This window comes from Panicum virgatum, chromosome 2K (assembly GCF_016808335.1).
Source record: "Panicum virgatum strain AP13 chromosome 2K, P.virgatum_v5, whole genome shotgun sequence".
Classification (NCBI taxonomy): domain Eukaryota; kingdom Viridiplantae; phylum Streptophyta; class Magnoliopsida; order Poales; family Poaceae; genus Panicum; species Panicum virgatum.
The window spans coordinates 59131600-59151111 of NC_053137.1; the positions used below are offsets into that span (position 1 = coordinate 59131600).

A 19512-nucleotide genomic window follows, 5' to 3' on the forward strand; every position below is an offset into this window, starting at 1 on the left:
GAACAGTGCGAAACAATATTTTCTTTGAGGGATGTCGCTGTTGTGAGCTGATAGCGATGTTAACACATAGCTCCGCTCCTAGCCGGCTGCGGTATCCAAACCCCGCCGTCCAGATCGAGCTCATGTTCGCAGGTTGATTGGAAGGCCAGCTAATCAGCATGAGCGATCTCTGATAGTCACTGTGTTCGGCAGGCTGGAGCTGGAGGTTGGAGTTGGAGTGGTGTGAGAGAAAAACACTATTACCTGGCTGGTGGCTGGAGGCTAGTGCTGGAGCAATATGAGAGAGAAATAATGTAGGGCTGAAGACTGGTGCACCAGCCGAACACGGTGAGTATAGGTATTTCCTTTATTGGAATGAGTTTTTTAGAGAACCGGATTTATATAGAGTTCTGGTAGTTTACATTTCACATCTTACAAAAACATCTTCAAACAACTTATAATTTGAAATGGACATAGTAATTATTAAGCATACTAAAAGTTCGGCGGGAGGCCGGCACGCGGATCACACCGGTGGTGGGGACCTCGCAAGCTGTGCGACCATGCACGGAAGAAGCAATTGCTGTTTGCGAGAGCTAGGAAGGAAATACTACTAGCGTGAGCGCGTGGAAGGAAATATTTTATTTCTGAAAAGGGAAAGTGTAAGCTGTTATTTCTTTTATTACCTTATAACTGTTATATAATTCCAAAAGTACGTACCAGCAAAGTGGAGCTAGCACGCTGCCAAAGACGACGACCGGATCCGGTGGTCAAAGTCGCCGTCGAGCCGACGCGCGCGGTGGGCGGTGGCTAAACTTTATAATTCATCTCCGTCACCGTCGTCACCAGCAGCCACCAGTCCACCACCATGAAGAATCCCTCGCTCCTTCCTCTCGCCGTCGCCGTCGTCGTCCTCCTTGCCGTGTCGTCGCTGCCTCCCATTGCCGGCGTGGCCGTGCGTATCTACGACGCCGGGACGTCGCACATCGAGTGCGTCAGCGGCGGCCTCTACGCGGCTAACAGCACTGTCGTGGTGCTGCAAACCACAGCCGGGTGGCGGAAGGCACCCGCCTAAGCCCAGAGGGTGTGTACTCGGGGGTTAGCTAGTCCTAGTTCGATCTCGCTCAAGAACACGATGAACACCAAGGATTTAGAGTGGTTCGGGCCGCCGAAGCGTAATATCATACGTCCACTATGTGTTGTATTGCCTTGCCTCGAGAGAGTCTGCGAGTGCTTGGGCGAACCTGTGTGTGTTCTAGTGAGCTTGTTCTGTACAGCGAGCGCTTCCCTTTTATATCTCAAGGGAGGCGCGTATATGGCTGCTGGGACCCCGACAGGTGGGCCCAGCGATGTAGTATAAAATAACATACTGTTCATACATTATGACGTCGCAGGCAAAGGAGATCTTTCTCCGGATATCTTTGTCTGCTCTTGGAGTCCCCCGTTCAGCATGTACAGTCGCTGTCTTGTCGGAACGGCGCCAGGCGTAGCCAGCTGCGTCGTCTGCCACGCAGCTGAACGGGTCGTATAGCTTGCGGCGTAGGTGGCATGATGGAAAAGTGCCGTGCCGTCGTATCCAATTAATGCGGCAAACGGGCACTGCGCGGGTGCGGCTGCACTGTGTATCTTGGTAATACGCGATGCACAGTGGGGCCTGACAAAGGCTGCCCCGCGTGCTGTGGTGGCAGAGCACGCCTCAACCACCAGCATTGAATGCGATGAGAGGGCGAGTCTTCCAGCGGAAGGCTCGCGCACGAACCTGTGCCTCCGGGACACGTGGCGGCTCCGGACCCCCACGCAGTATGGGAGGTCCGGATGGACGCAGGAGGTCCCGGACCCCTACGGGGGTCCGCGGCCTCGGCTGTCAGCTCGGAGCTTCCCTTCCTTAGGGACACGTGGTGTCTCCGGACCCATCCCCAGGCGGGGAATGGGTCCGGGGCCGTTGGTCTGGTGAGGAAAGAGCCTGACCTGTGGGGCCTGGCTGCTCCGTTCTTTGCGCGTAGTTACGGATAACTATGCGGGTTCTGCCTTGCTGCAGTAGGAGTGTGTATCCCTGCTACATGGTACCGACAGTGGCCCCCGGGCCCATCTCGGGGGAGGTACGAACCCGCAGGTGGGGCCACTACTGCGATTTGGCTCTGCATAGCCTGAAGCTTCCTACTGCACGGGACCACTTTGTTGCCAGGGCTCCTCGCCCCAGCAGTTCTTATACCATCGCCGGCTCGTCAGCAGGTGCCCAGGCGACCGCGGCCACGGCGTCGACAGCGGCGGCGACGGCAGGTGCGGGATCCTCAGGTGCAGCGACCTCTGCCAGCCCGGTGGTGCCCGATGTGGTGCTGACGGGCGCGTCATTACCAGACTCAGCAGCACCTAACGCTGTAGCGGCAGGTGAGCCTGTGGCGGGCACGGCAGACGCAGCGTCAGCGGAGGCGCCGGTGCTGGGCGCAGCCGCACCCGAAGCAGCGACGGCGGAGGCGCCGGTGCTGGGCGCAGCCGCACCCGACACGGCGGCGGCAGAGACGCCGGCTCTGGACGTAGCCGCACCCGACGCGGCGGCAGAGGCGCCGGTACTGGGCGTAGCGCACCCGACGCGGCGGCAGAGGCGCCGGTACTGGGCGCCGCGGCTCCCGACGCAGCGGCGGCGGTGGAGGCGCAGCCGCACCCGACGCAGCGGCGGCGGAGGCACCGGTACTGGGCGCCGCGGCTCCCGACGCAGTGGCGGCGGAGGCGCCGGAGACAAGTGTTGCAGCGGAAGCTCCCACATCCAGCTCCGGTCCTGTTGCAGAGGAGGAGTTGGAGGTGGTCTTTGGCAGGCAGCTCCTGCAGCTCCAACTCCCAGAGGAGGAAGTGACTCCCCTTCCCCAGGTGCTGACCCAGGTCCGGCGGTCAATAGTGGAGGCAACCTCCTCCGCCGAGGCGGTCTTCCGGCGGGAGTGGTCTGCCCTGGAGAGCGAACGTCAGTGCCTCTCCGACTGGCACACCCGCCTGGAGGCGCACACGAAGGCGGAAGCCTCCCGTGCTGCAGAAGCCCGGTCAAAGCTCAAAGCCGACCAAGAGGCCTATCGAACCAACCTTCTGAAGGTGTTCAACCGGGAGCTTGCAGTATCGAGCCGGGAGAAGACCCTGGCCCAGCGGGAGGAGACTTTTGCCTTGGAGGTTGTTAGCTTCGCGGCTCAGCGGTCCGACCTCGAGACTCGCCTCGCGGCCCAGCAGTCCGAGCTAGAGACTCGCAGCCAGGGTCTCGAGGTCCGGAGGCAGGAGCTCGACGACCTCTCTGCGACTCTGCAGGGATGGCGCGAGCAACTGCTGGAGAGAGCCAGCAAGCTGACTGTCGCCGAGGCGGATCTGGAGGAGGACCGGAAATCTCTCGCTAAGCGGGAGTCCCACGCTTCCAACATGGAGAAGGAACTTGGGCGCCAGCGAGACTCGCTCAAGAAGCTGAAGGAGTGGGCGGAGCAGAAGGAGGCCAAGCTCGAGGAAAGGTCCCGCGAGGTGGAGGTGGCCAAGGTGGCTCTGGACACCCGGGTGCAAGAGGCGGTCCGGAAGCACCAGGAGGACCAGCGTGTGGGGGCCCAGCGGATCGCTGACTGGGCGACCGAAGCGAGCCTAGCACTGGTGCCACTTGGAATGAGCCCAATCCAGGTGGCGGAGCCGCCAGCTTCGATAGCTGACGCCCTCCCAGTGCTGAATTCTGCTTCGGATAGGCTCCAGCGTCTGGGGCCGGTCCTTGCTGGCCAGCTCGAAGCCGAGGGTCGCGAGCTGATCCGGATGGTGGCGGAGCACATCCTGACCTGCCTCTGGAGCCACGACCCAGCCATCTCGCTGACGCCCGTGGTCGATGGTCCCATAGCGGAGACGGAGGCCGCCGCTCGGGACAGCGTGCGGGAGGTCGTCGACTTCGTTGCCGCCTACTTCAAGCGGGAGCCTGCAGACCCTTGAGCTGGGCATTGTATCTTTTTCCTTTTGCGTTATGTAACAAACATTATACTAATTGAAAATTTTGAAGTTGAAGAAAACTTCAACTTAGCTGTTTGTCAGTTGCAATTGCTGGTTTGCAGTATACATCACCCCGGCGCCCTGGCCCCCTGGCGGATAGGTTCAGTTGTTTGGACCTGTCTGCACCTGAGCCGTAGAGATACCTTGGGCATAGGTGCCGCATAGTTTGCAAGCTGAGCGAGCGTCTTATGCCATTCCCTGCGTAGCAGAAAAAACTACAGAGAGAAGAATCAACTCGTTCGCATGGTAGTAATGATACCGCGACTTAGCTGTTTGACGTATGCAGATGCCGTGGCTCAAAGCGAACGCCCCAGCCCCCTGGGAGACAGTCTCAGCTGTTTTTGAGTCTGTCTACCACCGAGATTGGACCTCGATCTGCATGAAACTTTAAAGCAGATGCCGGGACCCCCTGGTAGGTAGGCTCAATGGTTGAGGCTGGCTACCACCATTCAAGGATTAGCCTGTGTGCCACTTCAAAGTTACAGCTTAGTAGCAGGCCTGTGCGACCTATTCTAGACCGGCCCCCACACTAGTACAAGGTCCGGAGCTCTAGACATACAGGTCCGGGTAATTCAGTGTTTGTTACAGAGTGGTGGAGTGCGTAGGCTTAGGGTGCGAGACCAGGCTAAGGCGCTGCACAAGGCTCCGGACCACTCCAGGAAACAACACGAGTTCTCCGGACCTGGATCTGATATTCCAGACCCTTCCTAGCAGTGGGTGAGGTCACTCTGTCGTACTCGATCCTTTGAGATATGGAGCTGGACATGCCGTGTAGGACTTAGGAAGCCAACTCTTGGGCTAGAAGGAGGTCCGAGCCCCTAATTACCCGGCTCCAGGTACTAGAGCACTCGTTACAGGGCGGTGGAGTGTGTAGGCTTTTGGGTGCGGAACCGGCTAAGCGGCTACACAGGACTCCGGGCCACCCCAGGAAACGAGTACCCCCTCTCCAGAGCAGGTCCCTAGGGGTTCGGACCCCTCCCCAGCAGCAAGATGGTCCGGTATCTGTACGGCAGTCCAGCAACTCAATACAGGTCTTAGTTGTAGTGACAAAAGTGGAAGTCCGCACAGGGGTTAGAAAAGTAAAATTTCGAGAATCAGAATGCGAAATTAAATTTTGACACAAAGACAGAACTGGGAGAAAATCTTTCCTTTGCAATCTTGATGTACATGGCTTAGCGCGATGGATGCCAGAGGCCGGGTGTACGAGGTCGGACCTCTACCGGTCTGAGCCGCGCGTTAGCCGACGGTGCGATGGATGCCAGAGGTCGGGTTTACGAGGGTGGCCCCCAACCGCTCTGGGCCGCACGTTGACTCTATCTTATTACAAAGGAAAAGTTTATTTCCCTGCTCTGCCTAGGTGTAAAATTTATGCAGATGCTCTATGTTCCATGGGTTGGGCAGCGGCACTCCATCTTCTGTGGCGAGGCGAACGATCCGGGCCGGCATACATCTGTGACCTTGAAGGACCCCTCCCAGCTGGGGGAGAGTTTATGGAGCCCCGTTGGATTCAGGATCCATCTGAGGACGAGGTCGCCAGCCCGGAGCTCCCTACTGTGCACGAACCGTTGATGATAGCGCCAGAGCGCCTAGTTGTAGCGTGCATTTCGGATTGCTGCTCGCCACCTTCGTTCGTCAATGAAGTCCACATCGTTACGCCGCAGCTGCTCCTGCATGGATTCGTCAAAAGCCTGGACCCTTGGCGAGCCCAGGTGAATTTCTGGGGGAAGACATGCTTCAGCCCCGTAGACTAGGAAGAATGGAGTCTCCCCGGTGGCACGGCTGGGTGTGGTCCGGTTGCCCCATAGCACGCACGGAAGCTCATCAACCCATTTGGCACCATGCTTCTTCAAGCAGTTGTAGGTGCGGGTCTTGAGTCCCTTGAGGATCTCTGCATTCATTCTCTCAACTTGTCCATTGCTGCGGGGATGTCCTCGCAGCACTCCTGCAAGAATCTGCTTTTGAATTGGGTCCCATTGTCCGCAATGATGCTGTCCGGGACGCCAAATCTGCACACAATGGACTTGAGGAATGCGACTGCTGACTTTTTAGTGATATTCACCACAGGGGTAACCTCCGGCCACTTTGTGAACTTGTCAAAGGCGACGTATAGGAACCGGTACCCGTCGACGGCCCGGCGGAACGGCCCCAGGATATCCACACCCCACACGGCAAATGGCCATGAGGGTGGAATCATCTGCAGAGCTTGAGCCGGTGTGTGTATCTGCTTTGCATGGAACTGGCATGCTTTGCAGGATTTTACTAGCTCAGCCGCATCCTGGAGTGCTGTTGGCCAGTAGAAACCGTGCCGAAAGGCCTTGCCAACAAGCGTGCGGGATGAGGAATGACTTCCACACTCGCCTCCATGTATCTCCGCGAGCAGCTCGCGGCCCTCTTCCTGGGAAATGCACCGCATGAGGACATCATTGGCGCCACGGCGGTAGAGATCCCCTTCTACCACCGCGTAGCGTTTAGCCAATCGGACTATGCGCTCAGCAGACACATCATCATTAGGGAGGATGTTATCTTTCAGGTAGCCCCGGATCTCGGAGATCCATGCATCGGGAGCTTCCTGAGTAGGTGGGGGTGGCTCTATGAGGTCTCTAGGATCCTTAATAGAGCACACAGCCCACCTCGGACACCATAGGTGGAATGCCGCCGGGACCGCTAACTTCGAGGTGCTAGCTTGATCCCCTTTACCCAGTTCGGCAGGCTGGGCGGTAGGTCTCAACAGCCGTCTTTCGAAGATGCCCTCAGGCACGGATGCCTAGGTAGATGCTCTCGCGGAGAGATCATCTGCTGCTGAGTTGAGTTCGCGGGGAACATGTTGCAGTTCCAAGGCGTCGAAGTCCTTCTCGAGCTTCCTCATGTGTATGAGGTATGCCGCGAGCTGGGGATTGTTGCAGCTGCAATCCCCTCGGACCTGCTTGATGATTAGCTGTGAATCCCCCTTCACCAGAAGCTGCCGGACCCCCAGGGAGAGGGCTTGTGTCAGGCCAAAGATCAAGGCTTCGTACTCCGCCATGTTGTTGGTGGCCTTGAACTCAAGGTGCACCATGTACTTCAGTTGATCTCCGTTTGGGTCGATGAGGACCACACCAGCTCCGGCCCACTTCTCGCGGGCGGACCCGTCGAAGAAGAGTGTCCAGTGGGGCTCGGTGAAGACTGATGTCCTGATTTCCGGCTCCGTGGGTCCGGCGTTGAAGTCCGGACCCCCAGAATTGCTTGGGGAAGGAGTCCACTCCGCTATGAAATCAGCCAGGATCTGGCTCTTGACCGCATGGCGAGGCTGAAAGTCCAGCTGGAACTCAGCCAGCTCTGCCGCCCACTTGGCGATGTTGCCCGTGGTGTTGGAGTTGTGTAGGATCGCTCTTAGTGGGTAAGAGGTCACTATGACAACTCGATGTGCCTGAAAGTAGTGGCGTAGTTTCCTGGACGCAATAAGTATCGCATAGATAAGCTTATGCGTCTCAAGATACCTGGCCTTTGCCTCGTGAAGGACTTCGCTGACGTAGTAGACTAGCTTTTGGACGGTCCGGACCCTGGTGGCCGGGTCCGGCTCGCCCTTATCCGCTTTGTCAGGTCCTTGGGCCCCCAGCGGTTCTGGGTTCCCACTGACACAAGGCTCCTCCGGACCTCCTTGGCCGGGTTCCGGAGCTTCAAGCGGAGGTGAGGCTGACGGGCCCCCGTGTCCGGGGTCCGGCTCACCATCTTTGGCCGGGGAGACCCTGGTGTCCCCCTGGCACCATGCTGACCGCCTCCGCAGACGCAGCTAGATACAGAAACAACGGCTCACCGGGCTCTGGAGCCACCAATACTGGCAGTGAGGTGAGGTGCTGCTTCAGTTCATGGAAGGCCTGTTCAGCCTCTTTGGTCCAAGAAAATGGACCGGACCTCCTCAAAAGCTTGAAGAAGGGGAGGGCTCTCTCAGCCAGCCTCGATATGAAGCGGCTAAGAGCAGCGAGAGATCCAGTAAGCTTCTGGACGTCCTTGATGCGGCCAGGAGGCCTCATCGCTTCGATCGCCTTGATCTTGGCTGGGTTTGCCTCGATGCCTCAATGTGAGACCAGGAAACCCAGTAGCTTCCCTGCGGAGACGCCGAAGATGCACTTCTCGGGGTTCAGCTTTGTGCGCGTGGTGCGGAGCCGGTCGAAGACGAGGGACAGGTCCTCCACTAGTGTTGACCCTACCTTAGTCTTGACCACAATGTCATCGACATAAACCTCAATGATATCTCTAATTAGATTACAGAAGGTTTTGTTCATAGCTCGTACAAACGTGGGTAAGGCATTCCGTAGATCATATGGCATGACAATATAGCAATAAAGCTCATCTACTGTTACAAAAGCAGTATGCTTCCTATCCTCTCTAGACATCTGAATCTGGTGAAAACCAGAGTATGCATCTAGGAAAGACAAAAGGTCACACCCGGAGGTGGAGTCCACGATCTGATCGATACGTGGAAGAGGATAGGGGTCTCTAGGACATGCCTTGTTGAGGCTGGTGTAGTCGATGCACATCCGAAGCTTCCCGTTGGCCTTTGGGACGACGACCGGGTTGGCCAACCACTCAGGGTGGTGGACCTCCTCGATGAAGCCAGCGTGTAGGAGCTTGTGGACTTCTTCGCGGATGAAGTTCTGCCGCTCCTCAGACTGCTTCTGAGGCTTCTGGCGCACCGGCGTGGCGTCAGGGTAGATCCTCAGATTGTGCTCGATCACTTCCCTGGGGATCCCGGGCATTTGTGACGGTTCCCAGGCGAATACGTCAACATTTGCCCGGAGGAAAGCGATGAGCGCGTCTTCCTATTTCTCCTCCAGGTTCCCCGCGATGCGGGTGGTCCTGGTGGAGTCCGCTCCAATCCGCACCGTCTTCACGGGAACATGGTCCGGATCAGACGGTTGGACCTTGGGAGACTTTGCAGGTGCCCTGGGTTGTGAGGTGGATGGATCCTCCTCGGAACGTGCAGCCTCTGCCGCCAGAGCATGCAGTCTCTCAACTGCAGCGACGGCAGCGGTGCGGTTACCCTGCACGGTGAGGACACCGGCAGGGGAAGGCATCTTCAAGACCAAATACCCATAATGAGCAATGGCCATGAAGCGGTAGAGTTCCGGTCGGCCAATGATGGCGTTGAACGGGAGGTTCACCTCCGCAACATCGAACAGAATGCTCTCTGTGCGGAAGTTCTCCTGGGTCCCGAACGTGACCGGCAATGTGATGCTCCCCAGAGGGAACACCGGATGTGGGCCCACTCCGGAGAATGGGCGAGAGGGAGTCAGCTTGGACTCCGGGATCTGCAGCTGCTTGAACGCTGCATAGCTGATGACGTTGAGGCCAGCCCCACCGTCGATCAACACGTGATAGAGCCTCACGTTGGATATGACAGGAGCGGTGATTAGAGGTAGTACACCAGCTCCGGCCATATTCTCCGGGTAGTCGGATGGCCCGAAAGAGATGGTGGTGTTCATCCACCTCTGGTGCGGCGACGCCTTCGGGACCCCCGGCTTCACCGAAGGGACCTCTCGGCGAAGGGTCTTCACGTCCCGCCAGGAGACAAGCTCCCAGCTTCCGCCGTACATTACGTACAGCTTCTTGCGGCGGTCGCCATTGTCGGAATCGGAGTCGTCGTCGTGGTAGACGCCCTTCAGCTCCCGAGCGGGGGATTGGTACCCCAGCTCCTTCTCCCCGGCTGCGGCCCCGCTGTCGGAGGCCTTCTCCTTGTCGGGCCGCTGGCGAGGAGGAGGTGAGCCGTCCTTGGAGGACTGCTCACGCCGCCCACTGACCCGCTTCGCGAGCTTCTGGATCTCGCGGCAGTCAGCGGCGCTGTGGCGAGCGGTGGGATGCACCGGGCATGATCCTCCGCTGCCACCCTGCGGGCGTGGACGCTTGCCATGCGCGTTCTGGCCCCTAGCCGCTGCCGCCGCCGCTGGTGCCGCAGTAGCAGGTGCCGCTACGGCGATGACTGGTCCGCCAGGCTGCGACTCCCCGCGACTCCGGTTCTTGTTCTTCTTCTTCTTGCCACCGCCCTGAGCGGTAGCAGCGGAGCCACCAGCCTTGGCATCTCCGTCTTGGGGGGCTGAGTGCCATGCGCAGCCCTCAGCGGCCCTGGCACACTTGTCTGCCAGGGAGAAAAGCGTGGTAACGCTTTCCACCTCGTGCGTCGCGAGCTTCTCGAGCATCTTCTCGTCATGTACCCCCTGTCGGAAAGCAGTGATAATAGATGCATCGGAGATACGAGGAATGGTACCCCGTACCTTGGTGAAGCGCGAGATGAAGGCCCGGAGCATCTCCCCGGGTTTCTGCCTCACAGCGTGGAGGTGAGCCTCCACACCATGCTGCTGGTACGCACTGGCGAAGTTCGCAGTGAACCTCGCACAGAGCTCCTCCCAGGACTGGATAGTCCCAGGAGTAAGGTTCATGAGCCAAGTCCAGGCTGGCCCAGTCAAGGCTACATGAAAGTAGCTAGCCATGACGGCGTCGTTACCACCAGCTGCTGTGATGGCGGTAACGTACACCTGCAGGAATTTCGACGGGTTAGTGGTACCGTCGTACTTCTCCGGCAGGTGCGGGGGGAACTTAGACGGCCATGCCACTGCGCGGAGGTGATCCGCGAGTGCAGCACAGCCTACCCCAGCCACCGGGGCGCCCGACTGTATCCGGGCATTCACCGAAGGCTTGGGTGCCACCGCGTCCAGATCAACATTGAGGTTGCGACCCTCGATGTTGAGACGGTGCCCTCGCACCCTCTCCACGGAGATGAGGGCATCCTTTCCCGTGCGCCGGCGGTTGAGCTCCGCCCGCAAATCTTCTGTTCGTGCACCCCTCACGGTGGGGGAGCGCACAGACGCCGACGCACCGCCCTGACGCTGGCGGTAAGGTACCACCGCATTGCCGGGCGGAGGCCGTTGCCCAGTCCTTGCAGAACTGGGGGAGGCCTGAGCCAGGTGGAGGAGACGGTCAACGTCGTCCCGCCACTGCTTCAGGGCGTTTGGCGAGGCTGCAGCAGCCGGGGGGTTGCGAAGCAACTCCCTAGCCACCGCCAGCGCTCCGCCGCTCGCAGCTTGCGAGGGGGCCCTTGATGGGCGCCCTGACTCTTGCCGGCGAGCAGCGCGCGCCGCCGCCGACGGTGGCTGCTCCACAGGTACAGTTGCCCCTTGAGCAGGAACGCGAGAGGCGTGTCGCATGGAGGACGCCACACCCTCCGTCATCTCTACGTCGTCCACACGAACCATGGAGACGAAGAAGAGATGAACTGCGACCAGCTACGTGCCCCTACCTGGCGCGCCAAATGTCGTGGTGCTGCAAACCACAGCCGGGTGGCGGAAGGCACCCGCCTAAGCCCAGAGGGTGTGTACTCGGGGGTTAGCTAGTCCTAGTTCGATCTCGCTCAAGAATACGATGAACACCAAGGATTTAGAGTGGTTCGGGCCGCCGAAGCGTAATACCCTACGTCCACTATGTGTTGTATTGCCTTGCCTCGAGAGAGTCTGCGAGTGCTTGGGCGAACCTGTGTGTGTTCTAGTGAGCTTGTTCTATACAGCGAGCGCTTCCCTTTTATATCTCAAGGGAGACGCGTACATGGCTGCTGGGACCCCGACAGGTGGGCCCAGCGATGTAGTATAAAATAACGTACTGTTCATACATTATGACGTCGCAGGCAAAGGAGATCTTTCCCCGGATATCTTTGCCTGCTCTTGGAGTCCCCCGTTCAGCATGTCCAGGCGCTGTCTTGTCGGAACGGCGCCAGGCGTAGGCAGCTGCGTCGTCTGCCACGCAGCTGAACGGGTCGTATAGCTTGCGGCGTTGGTGGCATAATGGAAAAGTGTCGTGCCGTCGTATCCAATTAATGCGGCAAACGGGCTCTGCGCGGGTGCGGCTGCACTGTGTATCTTGATAATACGCGATGCACAGTGGGGCCTGAGAAAGGCTGCCCCGCGTGCTGTGGTGGCAGAGCACGCCTCAACCACCAGCATTGAATGCGATGAGAGTGCGAGTCTTCCAGCGGAAGGCTCGCGCACGAACCCGTGCCTCCGGGACACGTGGCGGCTCCGGACCCCCACGCAGTATGGGAGGTCCGGATGGACGCAGGAGGTCCCGGACCCCTACGGGGGTCCGAGGCCTCGGCTGTCAGCTCGGAGCTTCCATTCCTTAGGGACACGTGGCGTCTCCGGACTCATCCCCAGGCGGGGAATGGGTCCGGGACCGTTGGTCTGGTGCGGAAAGGGCCTGACCCGTGGGGCCTGGCTGCTCCGTTCTTTGCGCGTAGTTACAGATAACTATGCGGGTCCTACTTTGCTGCAGTAGGAGTGAGTATCCCTACTACAGAGTACCGACAAGCACCTTCGAAGCCAACCGCCGCCGCCTCGCCGGCCTCCTCCTGGCCGAGGCAGCCGTAGGCGGCCCTTACTTCGCGAAGCGCGCCGCCGTTGGGTACTGGCCTAACCAGCCGCAGGCCTCCTTCTTCTGCGGCCCGCTGGTGGGGCGGCGCGACGTCAACGGCACCGGCTCCGGGGACTCCCCCTGCGACGCCTGCATCGCCGGTGCCTTCCTCGAGTTGGAGAGGGCGTGCCCGTACCACAGGGAGGTTTCCTTTTACGGTCGCAACTGCACTCTCCTACTTGGCGAGTACCGCATCTTCGGGCCTGCTAGCATGCACGGTGAGTTCTGCCTGCCATGCTTGGTCTACAAATTAGATTACCTTGCCTGTTTTTTCAATTTTAGTAGTTTTACTTGTAGGAAAAACAACCTTAGATTTCCAATATTATTGAACGCCAAAGGTCAGGATTCCAGAGACAGAGACAGAGAGAGAGAGAGTCTGCTTTCTTTCTAGCTCTGTGCCTCGATTTTATCATATATAAAATTTAACTTAAACCTGTAATTTAAGAAAATATATTCACTTACACATGCTTACAATTGAGTTTTTTTTTGGTGTATCGCATTTCAGGAGGAAACATACTGACACAAGCCATGGCTCCGGTATAAATATTTCAAGCAATTGGGTTTGCTTAGCTTTTCTTCTTGCTACTGCAGGAATGGCGCAGCCGGAGAAAATAGCCAATATGATGTAAGCCTCCATTTAAAACACGAGATAATTTTTCCCTTGTCTTATCATGAATTTGTAGAATGCAATTCCTTATCTTCTGGATGTCGATAGTTTAAGTTATAGACGATCTAATACAAAATGCTAAATGTGTTTCAACCCAAGAGTAATAGTAAAACTAGTTTATTGAGCTTTTCTTTATCTAACTGCGACACCTTAAAAAAATTCTCTAACTTGGAGTACGTGGACCAATATATATTTACGTTGTTCCTCTCATGCACAATGCAGGCATTCCACGCCTCTCGCTTATCTGGAGATTAAAGTTTTCGCACCTTGGGCACTGGTTTTGGGCTTCACTTTCTTCATAGGACTTCGTCTGTCAGGCAAATAATGAATGGATACTTTCTGCCCATAATGTAGGACTTCACTTTGATCATTTTAAAGCAACTCCAATGTTCATGTGCCATATTATGCTGTTTTCACAAAACTTTCATTCCCACTATCTTTATCTTAAAATGTAAATGTAAATACAAAACCCCAACTTGCACTGAGTCATCATTTAAACTCTTTGCTTGTTTGAGTGGGTTCATTGATTTCTCTCATAGTACGTAATAATCTGCTCAAGCTCAACTGTCGACTACTTGAGTATGGAAGATTACATGGAAAACTACTTGCTGGACGGTGTCATAAACGGTTTCTTATGACAAGTCGAGACGCCGATAGCCCTCGAGTCAGTCAATCACCTGCCCTCTTGGATGGTGGTGATGGTGAGCTCGTTGGTGCTGCACGACGTGCTGTGCGACCGTGCCCGGGCCTCCGATCCATCGCCGCCGCCGCTGATGCCGACCCTGAGGGCGAAGTACGGCGGCCGCGTCGGGTCGGGGAGCGCCGCCGTGGCTCCTCCGTCGGTGGCCGCCAGCATCGCCGTCACACCCGCCATGGTCGGCCGGTCCGTCGCGTTCTCCTGCACGCACAGAAGCCCTACCCTGATGCACCGCATGATGCTCGCGACCTCGCTGCGCTCGCCCAGCGACGGGTCGACCAGCTCCAACGCCCTGCCTTCACTCCACATTTGCCACGCCTGCAAGTGTAACGAAATCAATCAAAAAAAACACACAAAAGTTTATTAGACAAGGGTACATGCGATGCGAGCGACCACTGTCAGTGATGTTGAATGCTAGCTGCAGAGTTTCAGTTTGGCAGCTGAGACGTACGTATCCAAGCAGGTTGACAAACTCCCCGTAGTGGTGGTGACCGTTGTTCCTCTTGCCACTGACGATCTCCAGCAGCAGCACGCCAAAGCTGTACACGTCGGACTTCACCGAGAAGATGCCCTCCGAGGCGTACTCGGGAGCCATGTAGCCACTAGAACAGTTATTGCAACAATGTCACTCCGGATTAACGAATGTTTAGGCCACCACCATATGTGTCTCGCTTCAATCAATGTGTCTGTTAGTCTTACTATGTGCCGACGACCTTGCTGGTGTTGTCCTCTGTCGTGTTGGAGCCGAAGATCCTGGCCATGCCGAAGTCGGAGATCTTGGGGTTGAGGTCCTTGTCCAGCAGGATGTTGCTGGCCTTGAGGTCACGGTGGATGATGCGCACCCGGGAGTGCTTGTGCAGGTAGAGGAGCCCCTGCGCGATCCCCTCGATTATGTGCAGCCGCTTCTCCCAGTCCAGCAACTGCACCTGCTGCTGGCCTGCACGAAGAAACAAACAAAACAACACCGGATCATCAGCCAAAACACTTGCATGGACCAAGAGAAAACCGGCGAGCCGTATCATTAACCGAGTGGTAGTGGTACCGAAGATGAAGCAGTCAAGGCTGCGGTTGTGCATGTACTCGTAGACGAGCAGCTTCTCCTCATCCTGGACGCAGCAGCCGATGAGTCGGACCAGGTTGGTGTGCTGCAGCTTGGCGATGAGTTGGATCTCGTTCTTGAACTCCTCCAGCCCCTGCCCGGAATGCGACGCCAGTCGCTTCACCGCGATCTCGGCGCCGTCCGGCAGCTTCCCCTGCGGAAGAATCAGAGTCAGTCATTGCAGCTCACCTGTCAGTCAAGCACTCGAACCTGATGCAAAACGCCAGCTCGCCTTGTAGACAGGGCCGAAGCCGCCTTTGCCGAGCAGGTTCTCGTCGGAGAAATCGCCGGTCGCGGCCGCCATCTCGGCGAAGCTGTAGACCGCGAACTCCGAGCTGCTGCCCTCCTCGATTCGGTACAGCTTCAGTGCCTCCTCCGTCTTGGAGTTGTTATTTCGGGAGTGTGCTCGCCGGCGCTCCAGTAGCTCCACTGTCAATCGGAATTTTGTATCGGGTCAAATAAGAGGATTTTCGTGAAGTGAAGGGTTTGGTTTGGTTTCCATATCATATCATTGTCTTCTTACCGGCTCTCTTTCTCTGTGTTACTAGAAGAAGGCCGGCAACCATGGCACAGAACAACACCGTGATTGGTACGACGACAGCGACAATCACAACCTTTCTTTTGTTGCTTCCTACATCGTTCAGAAGAAAATTACAGACAGTAATAATATCACACAAGTTTCCTACAGTATAATTATTGCCTTGCCTGAACCTGAAAACGCAAAAACTTGTTCTGCTTTTGTTACCTTTCCTCTGAGCTGTCGACGGGCTGCCCTGCAGGCCGATCTGGACGTCCGGCGTGCCGGCAAAGAACTTGTACGCCTCGTACCGGAAGCTGCAGCGGACGCCGATGATGCGCCCGCCCTCGCGTCCGTCGAACCACTGCCCGAGCTGGACGCCGAGGCCCTGGAAGCAGTGCCAGCACTGCGCCGGCGCGAGGTCCGGCGTGCACTGCGTCAGGCCGTACACCGTCGGCAGCTGCGGGTTGATGTACATGACGGCGCTCGCGAACCGGCGCGCCGCCGAGGAGTTGTAGGCCCCGTACATGGCGAGCTCCCCGAACAGGGTGGCGCCCAGCGACAGGAAGAAGCTCCGGCTCGTCGCGTTCCTGGCGTCCCACCCGGGGTAGTACGCCGACGCGTTCGCGTCCAAGCCGTTGATCACGGGGGAGTTGTCGCCGGGCCGCGCCAGGAAGTCCTCGCCGGAGTACCGGGCCGTGCACGCGTCGCTGTAGAGCGTGGCATCCCTGCCCCGGGCGCAGAGCTCCCGCAACCGCCGGAACGCGTCGCCGAGGCACGCCGAGCAGACGCTGGGGTCCGTGACGTCGCCGCGGCAGAGCGCGAGGCCGTACGCCGCGTCCGGGCCGGCGCCGACGGCCGCCGTGGCGAAGAGCGACGAGGAGGACGAGGCGTTGGCCACGAGCGCCGCGACGAGGGTGTCAAGGCTGGCGGCAAACGCGCCGCCGGGCGTGAAGCTGCCCGTGGTGCGGTTGCACGAGTACTCCGACGAATCAGCAGCGCCCGCCGCGATGAGCGTCGTCGCCGATGGCAGGAGGAGCACAACGAGGAAGCGGAGGACTACCACCATCTCGACCTCTAGCTCGTTGCTTTGAGAAAACACAAAGCAAGATTAGAGTTGAGAAAACCATCAACTCTTGATTCCTGTTGTTGCCTAAGTAGATAGGCGAAGTCAGAGGCTTGGTTGACGACTGAGCAATGCGAGACAGTGACATAAACACATGATAATAGAATGTGTGATGTGACGAATTGTAACAGCAGCTGAGCCGCAGGATGCTGAGCCACAATTGTTTGTCAGGCAGGACGAGCTAGATTAATCAGCCCTTGGCCTGGCTGGCTGGCTCTAATAGGAAGGGAAGCGTTCCTTTTATTCGCAATTTTCTTCCTTTCCAAGTTTTTTATAAAAAAAATATGAATAACTTATTTCGATAAGTTTTTCACAACATCTTATTCATACTCCGTCATGGCATTGAACAGATTTCGGATTTTATCAATGCTAGGTGAGTAGATTTTCCAAGAAAGATTCTCCACATTTAAAAAAACAAATAAATTTCTCGAATGCTTTGTCATAAAAAGATTTCAAAAAAGTTTCTGAAAACATATTTTTAGAAAAAGGGAAAGGAAATTTGGTATTCTTGATTGCCATGTGCCCCAGTTTATCTAGCCTTGGACCTTCCTCACTATGAGTAGGTATTGATGCAGATTATGTGTAGTGTCCGTTTGTCAGTGACACCCAAGATCCCAGCTTAAGGATCCAAAGTGACTTAGAATTGAAGGTTCTTAAGGCTTATTGCAGATCTTGGTATCTAAATTTTTACTAATTATATCTTTTTTGCCCCCATCCACCTATATCTTCTTAGAGCAACTCCAACAAATTAGGTAAAATTCCTAGCTAAATGAAGAGGTAAATACTAGGTAAAAAAATAAAAAAGTTTCTCAAAGGGGGGGGGGGACCAACAGCCTCTCCAAATGTTGACTCTCCGTACTCAAAGCCCCACTCTCCTCTCTCCTTCTCTCTCACCCACACCCAAAACAAGGGCCAGTAGCGCCAGGCCGACCGTAGCCACAGGCGGGCACCTGACGAGGCAGCAGCTAAGTGGCACTGCACAGGAAGGCACCGTGGCCAGCACAGCCGAGCGGAGCCGGTGTTTGCGGCGGCTCCATGAACGAGCATGGAGCTCGCGGAACGCGGTGGAACGAGGGAAGGACGAGCATCAATGTGTCACCTAGGTTCGATTTGAGCTACTGGATGAAGAAAACGGTGGCTAGAGCTTGGAGTTCAACGGTGAGGTAAATCTTGAGCGGTAATGGACACAGGAAGTCGGGGAATCTTCGATTCCTAGCGGGGCAGTTGCCAGAGCTGGTATAGGAGGGGTTGGGGAGCGAGATAGGGAGGTGGGCAAGTTTTGAGTGCGGGGAATCAGGCAGATTTGGACGGTAATGGCAAGTTGCTCGAGCTTCGTCTGCACGAGGAAGAAGAAAAGGAGAATCAGGAGAGGGGCGGCTACCACATCGAGTCCGCCCAAGCGTGACACATATGGTGCTTCCCCTATAGTGACCGCGACGGTGCAGCAGAGTTGTGCGATGGGTCGGTTCTGCCGCGAGCTACCGGGAGCTGCACTAGCGTGAGGTGGGATGCGAGGGGAGAGGGCGGGACACGAGGGTGGGCCAAACAGGGACCGGTGAGTGGGGCGGCACTGGCGCAACACGAAGCTAGGATCAACGAGATGGGACGGTGCCTGCGCGTTGATGGGACGAGAGGGGAGGGGCCGGATGCGAGGGGTGGGCACCAAGCCTAGATTTTGGCACGGAAAAGGCGCTCACGTTCCGGAGGATGAAGATGGTGAGGGGATCCTGCTCGGGAAAAAAGATAGCGGATGGGGATCGATGCCGAGCGGGATAGAGAGCAAGGCAAGATAGAGACAATGTTGGATGCTATTTTTTCCACTCCTAATCCAAATTTATGCAGTTAAATAGATTTAGCTAGACTTTTGGAGTTGCTCACGTCTAGAGGTTTGACTGATGACCCAGGCCTAGCAAATATATATCGACATCTGGACGTCTTGCCAACTTTTTTATTAATATTATTTTGAATAAAGAAGGCCAACGAGCATACTATGGAGTATGGACTATGGAGCATTCCAAACGGGAATTTCAGAGTGACGACCAGTCAAACTCGATGAATGATGGTCTTTTGTGGTGGGCCCATCGTTAACGGTCGATCTCTGATCGTTTCGTGGACCCTCGTGCCGCGCCTAGAGCGATATCCGGCGCTCATAGTCATTATGCAATGTTGTGTAGAAAAAAAAGGAAATAGTTAAATTGCGGTCATATAGTTACAGTCTTACAGAATAGGATCAATTGGAAAATAAGGAGCCAACTTGCAGCTACATGAGAATATTAGCAACAGGACATCATAAGAAGATAGTGATTCATGATAGAGTCCTCCCAGGCGAAAATGACTGTTAACAAAAATCAACAGTCAATGGCGAACAAACTTTAGGTGTTTATTTGTTTCTTTGGTAAAGCTCTATCATTGTGGCAAGCATGTCATACGTTGTGGAGTTATCCTACAGTGCAAACATCAGTTCTCAAGCATATAAACATTGAGAACTTGGACCAAGTCTTCATCGTGTACACTGTAACTGAAATTAGAATCAGAGGGTTGAAATTGAGAACTTGGACCAAGTTTTCACGTGGCAAAAAACATTGCGCTGCAAGATCTTCTTGAAGCGTCCTTGAATACATCTCGGAGGATGGACGGACGATGGGGGCGTCCTTGACGTCACGTTCTTCTCGAAGGCATCGTCTTACATGATCTCCACATCCTTCCTCTCACTGGTCTCATTAGTTAGGCAACTTGTGCAGGTTTTCAGTGTTTTTCTCTATCCCTGCAGCTCTTAGTCGTTAGGTCGTTTTTGGTGTGGTGTGGTGTGGATTTTTTTCTCTCGAAGGCATCATGTTGCTCTCTGTATCTTGTAACTTTGCGCTTTGAGAACTCTCTTGATGTTGTGTCATTGTAATTCTCTCTTTTTCTTACTGAATCGCGTGCTCAGACACATTATTGAAAAAAAATAATTGAGAACTTGGAACTTGACATTTGCAATCAAAATCAGTTTCAGATCCAA

The 19512-nt window shown here is 56.0% G+C and overlaps 2 protein-coding genes across 2 annotated transcripts; one reads left to right on the forward strand and one right to left on the reverse strand.

The window, feature by feature from the left end:
- Positions 1–844: 844 nt before the first annotated feature.
- On the forward strand, positions 845–13630 carry LOC120695525. The gene is made up of 6 exons (XM_039978747.1): positions 845–1009; positions 1371–1428; positions 12419–12606; positions 12718–12743; positions 12911–13030; positions 13295–13630. The coding sequence occupies exons 1-6, from the start codon at positions 845–847 to the stop codon at positions 13395–13397; spliced, it is 660 nt and encodes a 219-aa protein (XP_039834681.1). The 3' UTR covers positions 13398–13630.
- Positions 13613–16490, reverse strand: LOC120690289 (cysteine-rich receptor-like protein kinase 10). The gene is given in 6 exon segments (XM_039972891.1): positions 13613–14087; positions 14221–14371; positions 14469–14706; positions 14812–15297; positions 15392–15499; positions 15614–16490. Coding segments are annotated over 6 exon segments (2166 nt in total). The 5' UTR covers positions 16455–16490; the 3' UTR covers positions 13613–13745.
- Positions 16491–19512: the final 3022 nt, after the last annotated feature.

Bases quoted from the DNA above. Each gene is read 5' to 3' on its own strand.
- LOC120695525 (XM_039978747.1), top strand. From the start codon at position 845: ATGAAGAATCCCTCGCTCCTTCCTCTCGCCGTCGCCGTCGTCGTCCTC. The intron at 1,010-1,370 runs GTGCTGCAAACC...ATGACGTCGCAG, and splicing joins CGGCTAACAGCACTGTCGTG to GCAAAGGAGATCTTTCTCCG. The intron at 13,031-13,294 runs GTAAGCCTCCAT...TGCACAATGCAG, and splicing joins GAGAAAATAGCCAATATGAT to GCATTCCACGCCTCTCGCTT.